General features: G+C 45.0%; 1 protein-coding gene across 1 annotated transcript in view; it reads left to right on the top strand.

Annotated features, from left to right (window-relative positions):
* LOC134911492 (protein Shroom3-like) overlaps positions 1-6621 on the top strand; it is a 246690-nt gene extending 240069 nt beyond the window's left edge. The window contains exon 2 of the mRNA XM_063919676.1: positions 6224-6621. Coding sequence (XP_063775746.1) covers positions 6224-6388 — 165 coding nt within the window. The 3' untranslated portion in view covers positions 6389-6621. The remainder of the gene's footprint in view (positions 1-6223) is intronic.
* The last annotated feature ends 8070 nt before the right edge of the window (positions 6622-14691 follow it).

Raw genomic sequence — 14691 nt, 5'->3', positions numbered from 1 at the left:
ATCTTCAGTTTACCTGCCTGCCGTTCGGCCTGTCTTCCTCGCCAAGAGTCTTCACGAAAGTGCTTCTAGCTCTAGTAGCACATATGAGAGTGATGGGCATAGCATTATGGCCGTACCTGGACAACTTGCTGATCTGTGCGAGCACAAAAGCAACTCTGATAATAGCCGTACAGAAGACTCTTCAGATTCTTCAAGCTCATGGTTGGCTAGTAAATTGGAAGAAGAGCAAGCTAGATCCAACACAAGGGCTGCAGTTCCTAGGTGTTTGGATAGATTCAAAGAAGCACGGTGGCATTATCAGAAGACCGATGCAAAAAGATTCAGGATCTTTCATCCCTGGTTCAGGTAGAGGACAGCATTTCACTCCGTCTGGGTCTGCGTCTTGTGGGGATGTTGTCTTCTACAATAGATGTAGTACCCTGGGCCAGGTGGAAAATGAGAATGTTCCAGTGGGACATAATCAGAGCGGTCCGTATAGGCAGAGACCTAGACCACAAGATAATCCTTACTCAAGGAGCAAAGAAGTCCCTGGATTGGTGGATGGACCAGAGTTTGAGGCAGAGGTCGGTGTCCTTAGCACAACCCAAGTACGCTGTCTTGACAACAGATGCAAGTGCCACAGGTTGGGGAGGTCATCTGTTAAGTCACACATGCCAGGGGTCATGGTCCACCCAAGAAAAACTCATGTCTTCCAACAAGCGAGAAATGAGGGCAGTGTGGAATTCGATATGTTGTTTTCAGATGCTGCTGGTACAGTCTCATCTGAGGGTGTTCTCGGACAATGTGACAGTCGTGGCATATTTAAACCGACAAGGAGGCACCAGAAGTCGAGATCTAGGGCTGGAAGTAGCGAAGATCTTGGATTGGGCAGTACAAAATCTAAAGTCCATAACGGCCCTTCATGTTCCAGGAGAATCCAATCTAGTGGCGGATTACCTGAGCAGACACGAGGTATTACCAGGAGAATGGGAGCTAAATCCTCAAGTGTTCCACTTGATAACACAGAGGTTTGGGTACCCTCAGATAGACCTGATGGCTACATCCCAGAATACGAAAGTGGAGCATTTCTTTTCAAGGTACCAGTCCCCAAATGCCAACGGGACAGATGCTCTCTCCCAGAGGTGGAACTTCAGCCTCAGCTATGTGTTCCCTCCACTACCGATGATACCCCGAGTTCTACGGAAAATCAGAGAGGAGAAAGTGGTAGTTATAATAATTCTACCTCACTGGCCAAACAGAGTGTGGTTTCCCACGGTACTCAGAATGGCAATACAGGGTCCATGGGTCTTACCAGTAGAACCGGAGCTACTACGTCAGGGACCAGTCTTTCACCCAAACCCACAGAGTCTTCATTTGACGGCGTGGAAGTTGAAAGGTCGATCCTGAGAACTAAAGGCCTTTCAGAACAGGTTGTCACCTTACTTATGAAGGCAAGGAAGAGCACCTCTTCGAAATCCTATTATAGAGTGTGGAGAAAATTTGGAGATTGGCTGGGAGATGACGCCGAAATCTCTAAGGTTGAAGTTCCTCAGATACTGCAGTTCTTAAGCGAAGGTTTCCAGATGGGTTTGGCAGTATCAACCATTAAGGTACAGATATCAGCCTTAAGTGTATTGCTGGATAGGAAGTTGTCGGAGGATAACCTGATACAGAGATTCTGTCAAGCCATCAAGAGGGAACGTCCCAGAGTTAGATCAGTTATGCCAACCTGGGATCTGAACCTTGTTCTGAACACACTCATGGATTCACCCTTCGAACCTCTGCGGGAAATTCCGTTAAAGATGCTTACCTGGAAGGTAGTTTTCCTCACGGCAATAACTTCAGCGAAAAGGGTTGGGGAACTACAGGCTCTCTGGGCTGAGGAGCCCTACCTGAATATTCTTCCAGACAGAATAATATTGAAGAATAATCCGGAATTTCTGCCAAAAGTAGTATCAGACTTTCATATGAGTCAAGAAATCATTCTGCCATCTTTCTTTCCGTACCCAACGGATGAATACGAAGAAAGACTACATATGCTGGATGTTTTGCGGGCAGTCTCTATATACTTGGAGAGAGTAAAGGACTTCCGGAAAGTTAAGAATTTGTTTGTTCTACACTCTGGAGTCAAAAAAGGTGAATCACCTTCTAAAAACACGATCTCTAGGTGGATCACGGAATTGATTGCATTCACCTATCAAGAAAATGGCCGACCAGTTCCAGACCACATTAAGGCACACTCTACGAGGGCTATGGCTACATCCTGGGCAAGGAAAGCGCAGGTGTCGATTAAAGAGATATGTGCGGCAGCGACGTGGTCGTCCATCCATACATTCACCAGACACTATGGCTTAGATGTTTCTGGTGGTCACTTTGGTAAAGCAGTACTGAAGGAAGCAACTGCATAAAAAAAAAAAAAAAAAAAATTTACTTTAAGCATCATTTGGGTTCTGTGTGGTTTATTTCCCTCCCTACTAGGATGCTTTGGTATATCCCAGAGTAATGGCTGCCATGGAGTAGCGTAGAAGAAAGTAGCAAATTATACTTACCGATAATTTCATTTCTTCAAGATACTCCATGGCAGCCTAGTTTTTCCCACCTCAATATATCTTTGTTTTCTATTAGGCTCCGTCAAGGAGACACTCAAAGACTGGGGAAGCCAGAGGCGGACGGACCTATATTCCCAGAGGGGGCGGAGCCTAAAATAGAAAAAACTTCCTGTCTAAAATCTAGGAGTAGGGATAAATCCCAGAGTAATGGCTGCCATGGAGTATCTTGAAGAAATGAAATTATCGGTAAGTATAATTTGCTACTATCCAAAATACTTCTGGTCCCAAGCATTTTGGATAAGGGATACTCAACCTGTATTTGATTAAACGTTGCTTTTTCTACACAGATGCTTCGCCCAAGGACGTTTTGTCAGAAAGGCAGATAGAGCAGCTGGCCTTCCCCAACACTAGGGTGCAGTCATGTGACCCAAATAGAGGAGATAATAAATGGACCCTGAAAGTGATTTGTTTTTGTTTGTTTGTTTTATTTGGTATATTGTATCATTTCTTTTTCTTAAAGAAACTTTATTTAAATAAATTAACTAACTAGTTATAAAATTAAATATGTTTGATACTTTATGGTGTGAGTTTTCTGATTTCTTGTAAAATACAAAGAAACACTGCAAATATTAGCATTATGGATTGTGAGGCACGCAATACAGAGCATGCTATATTACTGTATGTGGAGGGGAATCTCTTACAAATGCAACAGTACAGTCCACAAGTAGATTACAGTAAGTATGAGTGATTACACAACATAGGGCAGTGGTCTCCAACCTTAATTGGGGTGTGAGCTACTTTCGGAAAATAAAACCTCTGAAGGAGCTACCCCCTCTCCCCAATACGCGTGCGCTCCTGCGAAAGTGGGTGTGGCCTCACAAAAGTGGGTGTGGCCTCACAACTACAAGTAATGCCCCCCCGCGTAGTGCCAGATACACAAATAATGCCCCTCAGCAGTGCCAGATACACAAATAATGCCTCCCACCAGTGCCAGATACAATTCCCCTGCAGTGCCTTTTAAAATGCCCCCCGCAGCACCAGATAAAATGCCCCCTCCGCAGTGTCCGATACAGTGCCCCACACAGTGCTAACCCTTGCTGGCTTCTTCTACTGCCGCCGGTGCTGCTCCTTCTGTATGAGGGACAGAAGGGGAGGAGAGTGCAGCGCGCCTCTCATGTGATGTCCGGAGAGCGGCTGTGGTGAGGGTGGCACAGTCTCCGGCGGCAGGGGGCATTTAAAATATGGTGCTGGTAAGTGAGCCAATCGAAACTCGTGGTCCGGCAGCCAATCAGGTGCCGCCACTGCCGGTCCACAAACTCTGATTTGCTGACGACCGGCACAATATTAAAAATGAAGGGAGGAGGAGTGCCAGTGACTGCTCAAGCACGTGCGCTCTGTGAGCTACCGAAAATACCACAGCGAGCTTCCGGTAGTTCGCGAGCTACGGGTTGGAGATCACTGACATAGGGTGTAGGAATCCTTTACAAATGTCTGTAAAGATGTGTGAATTACACTGTTATCAGTAGATTGAATGTAGTAATACTGCACATTTCTGTGCCTTATTTAGAGATAGCCATAGTTACCGTATGTAAGGCATCATCTTTTCTGGAGTTTCTCCATTCTCTCATATCGGCATACAGTATTTACTCTTCTATTGAACAGAGACAAATACTATGTGAATCTCAGTAGGCAGCATGGAAAGTCACTTCTTTGGTGTTGTCTGGCCTGCAGATTGAACCATTCTCCTTCTTGAGTGGGTAATAAGGTAAACTAGCAGGCTTGCCATATGTTTGGCAAAGGTGTGGTATGAAAAGTTGCCGTTCAGAATGTCAACATTCAGAAGGTCGACATGTCAAATGTCAATATTGACATAATGCTGACAATGCCAGCATGTCAACATTGTGCATGTAGACATTTGTCATGACAACCATGTGACTTCCTATGGGCGTGTTAACTAACCCTAACTGCAGCTTAACCCTAAAATAGTAAGAAATTTGGAGTCAACACTGTGACAGCATTGTGTCATGTCGATGTTCTGTTATTGTCAACAGGCTCAATGCCGACCTTCTGAACCTTTAGCACTAATGTTTTCAACCTTTCCAACTGGATGTGTGACTTACAGTACTGCCTTACACAGGGTTAAGGTAACTTTATTGAACATAGCGGTTTCACGTCTCTCAAGATTCCAGTTTCTGGAATTCGGCCACAGTGTCTCTAGAAAATGGCTGCAACATTTTAGGCTTGGTGTTTTAACAATATCATTCTTCATACATACCAACTTTCCACGTTCTGGAATACACCCTTCACTGCCACACGCCAACATGGCAGGTGCTGTAGCAACTATTCGCAATGGGGTAAATTTACTAAGGTGGGAGTTTTTTAGAACTGGTGATGTTGCCCATAGAATCTGATTGATTGCGATCTATTATCTTCTAGAAGCAGCTAGAAAAATGTTAAGTAGAATCTGATTGGTTGTTATGAGCAACATCACCATTTCTAAAAAACTCCCACCTTAGTAAATTTTCACCAATGTGTTCAATGTGTAGTGGTACTGTTGGATATAGCAGGTAAATTGATATGATGGGAATTCTAAGTATGACTTGTGCATTAACACTGGAGAGATAGGAACACATTTGGTGCTAAAAAACTTTATTCCACCACAGCAGAAACAAACTTAAATCAGTTGTTTATGATGTTAACCACTTGTCTGGCATGGACGCATCAGATACGACCATACCAACAAGTGCTTTCTCTCACCTGGTCGCACAGGATGCGACCAGTCAGATAAACAGTATTAGCAGCGGCAGGGAAGGGAAACCTCCTTCCGCTGCTGCTCTCAGAGGGCCCGTCACAATGTTACCAATGTTTCCGATGTTACCGATCTTCCCGACCGATATTCCGATGTTTGAGAAAAATTATTTAAAAAAAAAAAAAAAATCTAAATAAATTGTTCTTTTTTTTTTTCTAAACTAAAATCGATTTTGGATAAGGTTAAAGTCATGTTCTCCACCAAATTGTCAGTTAAAAGGTTAAAAGTGAACTTGCTCTTAAGAAAAATAATTTGTTTAGCCTAAGTTTAAACTTATGGTGCCTATACACTTGTGCAATGCCCCGCGACGCGACATCGCGGGGCATCGCACCGGCAGTTCAGGTGCAACGAAATGATGGGCACGTCACCGCCGAGTGGGAGCGGCCTCCATCAGCTCCCGGCGAGTGCCCATCGCACAACGCAGTGCGATATGTAGCATGTGTTTTTAACAACACATGCGATCGCACTGCGATTCAATAAATATTAAGTGCAGCACATACTATCTTGAGACGTGAGATTTGACCGGCATGCCCGTGCATCGCATCGAAAGGTACCTAAAATGTGCATACAATCCTTTGATTTCTCTCACAGATGCGGTTGAAATCGAAGGTTAGCACCGATTATCTCACAAGTGTATGGGCACCATATGGCTGATGCCTTATACCTTGGTCAGAAGATTAGTCTCAGGACTGTTTTAAAGTTACCATAACAACAAGGGATTATGGTTTTAGAGTGTTTTTGTAGTATTCTTTTGAAGTAAACCAACTTTAGATGTGTTTTGAGTGTGTCTCACAAACGTATATATGAAAAATTGAAAAAGACTTCACAATAAAATTATTGTGGCCATTTTTCAGCTGATTGTCTAATAGTTCTTTTATGTCTGCAGATTGTGGAAGGAGGTAAAGTGAATGTGCAGAAGTCCCGACTTCAAGTGGGAGATGAAGTGGTTAGAATCAATAATGTGGAACTGAGCAGTTCAAGAAGGGAAGCCGTCTCACTTGTGAAAGGATCATACAAAAGCCTCCAGCTGGGTGTACGGAGGTACAAATGAAACAAATATTTACTTGACATTATTTATCACATGCCTTTTCCTGCGTTGATATCCCTGATACTATCACCACTGACTGAAGGCTTGTCCTGTTGTGCACAGCTACTTTTATGAACTTTTTTGGCTTTATATACAACTTGTTGCTGTACATACTTTGTTTTGAAAGAGAAAAATTATGTTTAAAAAAAAATGATCACAATATTTACATAAAAAGTAGTTTGCCTTTCATGTTATTCTTCTTACCACAGAAAGCATTAAGGAAATTACCCAAATGAGTGCTGTGTAATAGCTCAGTAAAAGTATACATCCGGCCCCCTATCCTATGCATACTGGCATTTTTAATGTCGGTATACATGGTTATTGACTTCCCATGACAGCTCTTCTGATGCAGAGCTGTCCCAGCGAAGTACTGACTACCAGGATTATGAACCGGGAGTCGTATTGCACATGCGCAGCCCTCAGCCACCACGGGGGGGAAGGAGCTGGATCCAAAGGATTCCTCTCCTCTCTTGTGTAAAGGAGCCCATAGGCTTCTATAGGTAACGCCATCTTTTCAGATGCTCTGGAAAGGTACGCTTTTCAGAGGGGTTGGGTATGGGATATCGGCAATCAGGATACTGGCGGACAGAATACAGACGTTGGCTTCCCAACTGCCATAATCCCGACAAATACGAGCAACCAAACTAATCATAACCCTTACCCTCCCTTCCCACAGCCTAATCCTCCCTCCTCGCAGCCTAACCCAAACCCTCCTCCCACGCAGCCTAACCCTCCCCCTAATCGCTAACTCTAACCTCCACATGCAGCCTAACCCTAATCCTCCCCGGCATACTTCCGTGCGGGATTCATGCTGTTGGGATTCCGGCGTTTGCATTCTGCCAGGTGTCGAAATTCCGACACCAGTTTTATGACTGCCGACACCACGTACGTCGGGATGCCAACTACATCCCTTCCAGAGGATGATGCATATGAGCACATCACACCCTCATAGAAGCCTTGGTGAGCTATAAATATTGCAGTATGTAACCAGTGGAGTTAATTATTTGATTTCAACATAGCATATAAGTGTTAATACTTGATTAGGGCCCATTGAGGTTCTAAGAAGATTCTGTTCAGGCTGAGATTGATTGTTGTAACCTTTTGGGTCAAACAAGACATAAATTGAGAGGCCTACTCTATACCTGTCATTGGCATAAGATGCAATGGGCATCACATATAAGGTATTACTTTACATGGTTTAGCTGTAGACATTCCAATAAACTGAAAATTATTATAGGTTGATTCTAGACAAAAAATGCGATAGAATCTGATGGTGTCCCTCAGACATACTGTGTCTTGGTGTTATATATGTTAGAAGTTTATTGAGCATGTGTGTGAGAGATAAGCACTGGTGCCAGCTAGTGACTGGTGTCTTTAAATGGGTTAACATCCGGCAGATAATAGCACATCTACGATCACAATCTCTGACATGCGGGGGGAGGCCCAGCACAGGGCTAGTCCGCCCCGTATGCCTTGCCCCTACCCCCTCCCCATGCAGAGGTGTGAAAACATTGCACGGCGGCGATGCTTTCTCACGTGGCGAGCTGCGCTGGCAGGTGGCTATCCGCCATGTTTTGGGTCACAGCGGCTGCATGTGACGTCACGCAGCCGCCACAGCCCGCCCCAGCAATGGTCCGGACACGCCTATGTTGTCCAGACTGCGCCTCCCCAACGCCGTCCGAACGCTGCTGGCGCAGCCCCTCACGCCAGGCAGAGGCGTGAGCATCAGTGAGATGCTTTCACATCTCACTGTGTGCACACGCGCAGTGCGGCCGCTGCGCGTACACATAAGACATATGGCTTCAGCCTGCGATTGCTGCCATTGCAGCGACCAGGTCTGAATTAAGCCCTAAGTACCAGTGCATGAAAGAAATGCTGCATCTACAGTATGGGATGTTAGGGGTGTGTGAGGACTAGCATTAAGAAACAGAGTTTGAATAAGGTCTGGACTGGGTGGTCTTCAGTATGCCGACTGACGGGTTCCCGGCGCACAGTATACCGGCGCCGGAATCCCGACAGCCGGCATGCCGACACTTATTCTCCCTCGTGGGGGTCCACGACCCTCCTGGAGGGAGAATAAAATAGCGTGGTGCGCCACCGTGCCCGTAGCAAGGGGCTCATTTGCGCTTGCCACACTGTCGGTAAGCCAGCGGTCGGGCTCCCAACGCCGGTATACTGGCCGCCGGGAGCCCGGCCGCCGGCATACCATACTGAACCCCTTGGACTGACATCCAGTGTTGGATTTCCACTAGACATGTGAGGCACATGTCTAGAGGCGACACTTGCTAGGTGGGCGGCATAGCATGCTCACTTGCATGAGAGCTCCCCTAGTTGAGGCCAGGTGACTCTTTTTGGTTTTTGTCATTACAACTTTTTTTATTTTGTTACTGGTGAGGGAATGGTCACTAAATGGTGGTGGTGAGGTTGGCAGGGTGAGGTTGGTGCTGCTTTTGCATTCGGGAGGACGTGACATGATGGGGGGCAACTGATAATGTTGTGCCTAGGAGTGGCCTGAGCCCTAAATTTGCCCCTGCTGGCACTGCAGATGGCTTGTCTTTGTCTCAATAATAAGAAAATTAAACATAGGCAAAGACAAGACTACATACTGTAGTTGATAAATAATTTTTTTTCAACTTATGAAGTTCCCTAATGGTGCAGGTTTTAAGGATATCCATACATCAGTACAGGTCACTGAAATAGTGTCTCAGTCATTTTGATTCAGCCACTCTTGCTCATGATTTCTATACACCGTTGTTTGTATGTTAATGTGGTAAATCTGAGTGGACGTGGTGGCTTCCTTTTGTATATGTAATATTCAACTATGTCTAATGTTTGCAGTGCCGTAACTAGACACTTAGGTGCCTTGTGCCAGAAAAATAATTGGTGCCCCCTCTCCCACCATATTCAAAATAGGGACAATGCACGCCGAAGTTATGCCAAAAATATAGGGGAATGGCTTCATGGGGAAGGGGCGTGGCCACAGAATAGTACCAATTCACATTACATGGCACAGTAGGGTTCATAATTCACAATACACCACACAGTAGTACCCATTACGCACATTACAGCACAGTAGAGACCCTGATACACATTATGCCAGGTAGAGCCCACATTATGCCAGGTAGAGCCACTGATGCACATTATGCCAGGTAAAGCCCACATTATGAAAGGTAGAGCCCCTGATGCACATTATGCCAGATAGAGCCCACATTATGCAGGTAGAGCTACTGATGCACATTATACCAGCTGGAGCCCACATTATGCCAGGTAGAGCCCCTGATGTACATTATGCCAGGTAAAGCCCACATTATGAAAGGTAGAGCCCCTGATGCACATTATGCCAGATAGAGCCCATATTATGCCAGGTAGAGCTACTGATGCACATTATACCAGCTGGAGCCCACATTATGCCAGGTAGAGCCCCTGATGCACATTATGCCAGGTAAAGCCCACATTATGAAAGGTAGAGCCCCTGATGCACATTATGCCAGATAGAGCCCACATTATGCCAGGTAGAGCTCCTGGTGCACATTATATCAGTTGGAGCCCACATTATGCCAGGTAGAGCCCCTAATGCACATTATGCCAGGTAGTGCCCACAGTATGCCAGTTAGAGCCCTTGATGCATTAGAGACCCTGATGCACATTATGCCAGGTAAAGCCCCTGATGCGCATTATGCCAGGTAGAGCGCCTGATACACATTATGTCAGGTAGAGCCCCTGATACACATTATGCCAGGTAAAGCTCACATTATGCCAGGTAGAGCCCCTGATGCACATTATGCCAGGTAGAGCCCCTGATACACATTATGCCAGGTAGAGCCCCTGATGCACATTATGCATACCTCCAACTTCAGAAGCTGTGAAGTCGGGAACTGGCATGCCCATGGCCGAAAAGGGGACGGGCATCGAGTGGAGAGGTGAGACCTCAAATGGAGGGGGGTGAGGCCTCACTGCCCAACCACCGTTTTCCTAATTTTGGGGGCGTGCCCCCAGATCACCTCCCCACACTGTTAAATGTAATTTGCATGCTCACAGCATCTATTCATGGATAACCGGCTGCTTTGCAGAGCAGTGGTGATCGCTGGCTCTACCAACCTGCCTCCCTGCCCGAGGGACACTGTGGCCCACAGGTGGGACAGTGTCTCAATAGCGGTACTGTCCTGCTGGAATCGTGACAGTTGGGAGGTATGCATTATGCCAGGTAGAGCCCAAATTATGCCATGTAGAGCCCCTGATAGGCAGAGATAGACCGTGCGTCCAGCTGACAGACTTCGGTACCTCTACAACAGAGCAGGAAGCCGGGAGAGAGACACTGCGGCAGCTGCAGCATTGCACGGCTACCATTCTTGCTAACACTATAACAAGTAGCTATCTAGCACGCCAACACTTTGCACCATGCACCTGCAGTTGTTGCCAGCGATTCTACGCCCACAGTGCACTTACTTCATATTTCATAATCATATTTTTTAAATAGGTAACCAGGGCACTCTTGTGACATGGTGTTTGCACCGTATAAGTGACTTCTTTCCTGCTTTTGTAGGCCAAATGAATAAGCCAATCCAAGTACCCGTATACCTTTATATTTCGATTAATCTGTCTACTATCTCACGCTGCTGTTTTTCCCTGAGATCTACACAAGCACAGCACCACAGTCCGGACTCCAGCACACGGCAAACTGCCTGAATTCTGCAGCTACGAATGGCGCCCTCCCTACCCGGTGAACTGAATAGAACACCGCCGCTCCCACCAACCACAACGGGTTCCGCATGCTGACAGCCAGCCTCACATGAGACTCTAAGGAATAAATGGTGAGCACAAAATTGTTTGGCGGTCGGGGGAGGTAGTAGCATAGCGCCCATCGTTTATACAGCTGGACACTTACCATCTAGTGAACACCATTCACATTCCCTAAAACAAATTGGGACTTTATCATTTGCTTTGGAGTGAACCAGCCACACTGGTCTTTTGGATGTGGACATCTGTGCAATATGCAATTGGGATACAGTATATGGCAGCGTGTAAATAATATCAGCAGTGAGAATAATTATTTTATGAAAATATGCATTGCATTTTTTATGCTTTTATTTTATGTGATTGAATAAAATGTTTATATAGTAATGATCAGTATCTAGCGCTCTCTTGTGATATTGCATGTTTCACAATTACTTTGATTAATCTGTGTGTATGAGGGCTAGACTGCATACCCTAATTCCAAACATAATGAGAGGTGCTACCATGCTGAACCTTGTAGTTCCAAAAAGAAAGGAAAAAAAGGCAGGTGCACACCCTAGTTACCAAGCACAATAACAATAAAAATAGTAATCTCTGCAATTAACACAGAGCAAAAATGAGGTGCTTGGCATAATTTTTGGCTAAAAATATGAGTCCACCCACCTCACGGTGGCTTCATCATCACAACACTAAAGCTAGGTACACACACACTATACAATTATCTGGCAGATAGTCTGCCAGATCTAGCTGGTTGGAATGAAAATATAGTAATGGAATATATCCACTCCAAAACCACTCCATCTGCCCCATCCTCAGGACAATACAAAAATCTACACCCACACCCACACACACTTATAGTAGAATGAAGAAAATGGATTTGGACACAAATCCTCTTTATACCACATTCATGCACTCAACCCGGGAGCTTGCCACTATTCACAATAGCCCCTTATTAAATAACACATTTCAATATATTGCCACACCGAGGACTCAAACCCTACAACCTGCTGCATCCCAGCCTAACACCCCACCCACCGAGCCACTTCATCCCGCATAACTATATGAAGCTACCTGTATCCCGTAAAAAAATAACCAGCACCATAGTCGAACAGATCCATACAGAGTGCAGCCACACATCCAATCCCTTGCAGCCACACACTACATACAGTAGATCTGCCCAGACATAACGCTGATCACGCCTTTATAAAGTACAAGGTTAGCTTCAAATAGCTAAAACTCTCCAGCTTGGCTTTCAAGAGCTTTCTATGCAAGGGCAAATAGCTCAATGAATAGAGTGTCCAACTGCAATGTCATAGGCAATGGGTTCGAATCCTGGGCAAAACAGCATCCTGAAATCTAATAAAGAACACTGCGGCTTAACAAAGAGCTCTCAATACAGTATAGGTATTAGTGACGAAAGGGGTGGGGGTAAAAAACAGGTCAGGAGATTTTGGGCTTCAAAAAGAGGGAAGCTGCAAGTGAAAGTAATTAGATAATTCATAATTGACAAATGCTGCCAACAGCGTCACCTACCCTGCAGCGCTATGTGAAGAGCAAACTCCACACACACCTAGTTACGGCACCAAGCTTACAGTCCTCTGCAATTTAACATAGAGAAAAAATTAGTTGCTTGGCTTATTTTCTCTTACGTCCTGGGAATCTTGGAGCCATGGGCACTATAGAAGTTTTATAACCTGTGCTGTCTCCTACCTCTATGCACCTCCTACCAGACTCAGTTTATAAAATGTGCCCGACGGAGCCGGTCACATCTCTGGAAGCTCCTGAAGAGTTTTCTGCATTTAAGTTTGTTATTTTCAGGCAGGACTGGATGGCAAGGCACGTGTCGGAGCTGGGGGCGTTGTATCACAAGAGCCCCTACATGATTTTCCATGAGGACATAGCTGAACTCAGGACTCGTCCGTACTTCCTTCCTAAGGTGGTGTCGGCGTTTCACATCAACCAGCCAATTGTGGTTCCGGTTGTTACTGACACCTCTGCTACTTCAAAGTCTTTGGGCGTTGTAAGGGCTTTGAAGGTATATGTAAATCTGACTCGCTGTTCGTTCTTTATGATGCCAGTAAGATTGTGTGTCCTGCTTCAAAGCAGTCAATTGCACACTGGATCATGCTCACTATCCAGCATGCTTATTCCACGGCAGGTTTGCCGATTCCGAAGTCTGAGCAAGAAAAAAAACAACACATTTTGTTTCCCCCAGCACCCTGAATGATAGCAGTAAACAGATTTAAATCCCATACTATAGCTTAGAATTCAGAGATCTCGGTTACATATATCTGCGCAAATCTATGTGTAAGCCCCCAAGCCATGTCAAGGCCTCTTTGTATATATATTGGGGGGTCCTTAGCGCTATATCTAGGTGCAGGGCGTGGCACCCCCAAAAAAATCAGCATAAGCCAGACTGCCCAGGGCAACATGCCAGTGAAAAAACTATAATGTTAATAGATTAGTGTTTAAGAAGCTATAGAGAAAGTGATACTTATTTTTTTAATTACATCTGATTTTTTGTAATAGTGCTAAAGAAATTAGTAAGTGATAAGTGTTAATGTAAGGGTATACCACACTAAAGCCATCCAGCTCCGCTAATTCAGGGGTACCACATCCCACACCTCCACAAACCCAATCTGGGTCTATGATTAACCAGCAAGGAGCCACATGATAATGGCTCCCTGCTACAATATATCTAAGCTAAGAGCTACCCACCTCGGAGCAACCCCATAATGCTCCATATAGCATGTCAGGACCTGCATCTCCTCCTAATGCAAGCTCCTCTCTGCCTCTCACAACAAGCAAATATAGTTGTGGATGCTCAATTAGCTTAGTGATATCATTCAGGTACTTGAAAGGGAGGGGTATGTCTGAGCAAGAAAAAAAACACACATTTTGTTTCCCCCAGCACCCTGAATGATAGCAGTAAACAGATTTAAATCCCATACATTATCTTAGAATTCAGAGATTTCGGTTACATATATCTGTGCAAATGTATGTGTAAGCCCCCAAGCCGCGTCAAGGCCTCTCTGTGTATATATATTGGATTCCCAGTATCCCCTACAGACTACGAGAAAAGGATTTACCGGTGGGTGCCTAACACTAGGTTACAAGTCCATGGCACAGTACTCCCCTAAGCCAGCACAGGCCAAATGTCCCAAGGTATAAACAATGTATTAATCTTTGTGCATCAGACATTTCTACAATAGCCTGATTTTTTTTGGACAGTCCAGATTTTTGAATGCCAAAATGAACCCACATTCTGAAAAAAGGTCTAATTAGTCTAATTATTGTATCATGGGTGGATTGGTGGTATGGGTCAATTTGTCAACATTGGGTCTTCATTGCTAAGTCCCACCTAACATCCCAGGCTTGTGCGTGATGAATGCTCTGTTGGTTATATTATAAAATGTTATAGCTCTTTATATTTTGGATTGTTTGCTGCCCTTATCTCTCTTGTGTTAGTGATTACATCTTTAAAGCTGAAACTTACAATTCACAGGTGTTCCATCATTATCACGCAATGGATG

Source organism: Pseudophryne corroboree, chromosome 1 (genome assembly GCF_028390025.1).
Source record: "Pseudophryne corroboree isolate aPseCor3 chromosome 1, aPseCor3.hap2, whole genome shotgun sequence".
Lineage (NCBI taxonomy): Eukaryota > Metazoa > Chordata > Amphibia > Anura > Myobatrachidae > Pseudophryne > Pseudophryne corroboree.
The sequence above is the reverse complement of the archived record's forward strand: the minus strand, read 5'-3'. Positions and strand labels throughout refer to the sequence as shown.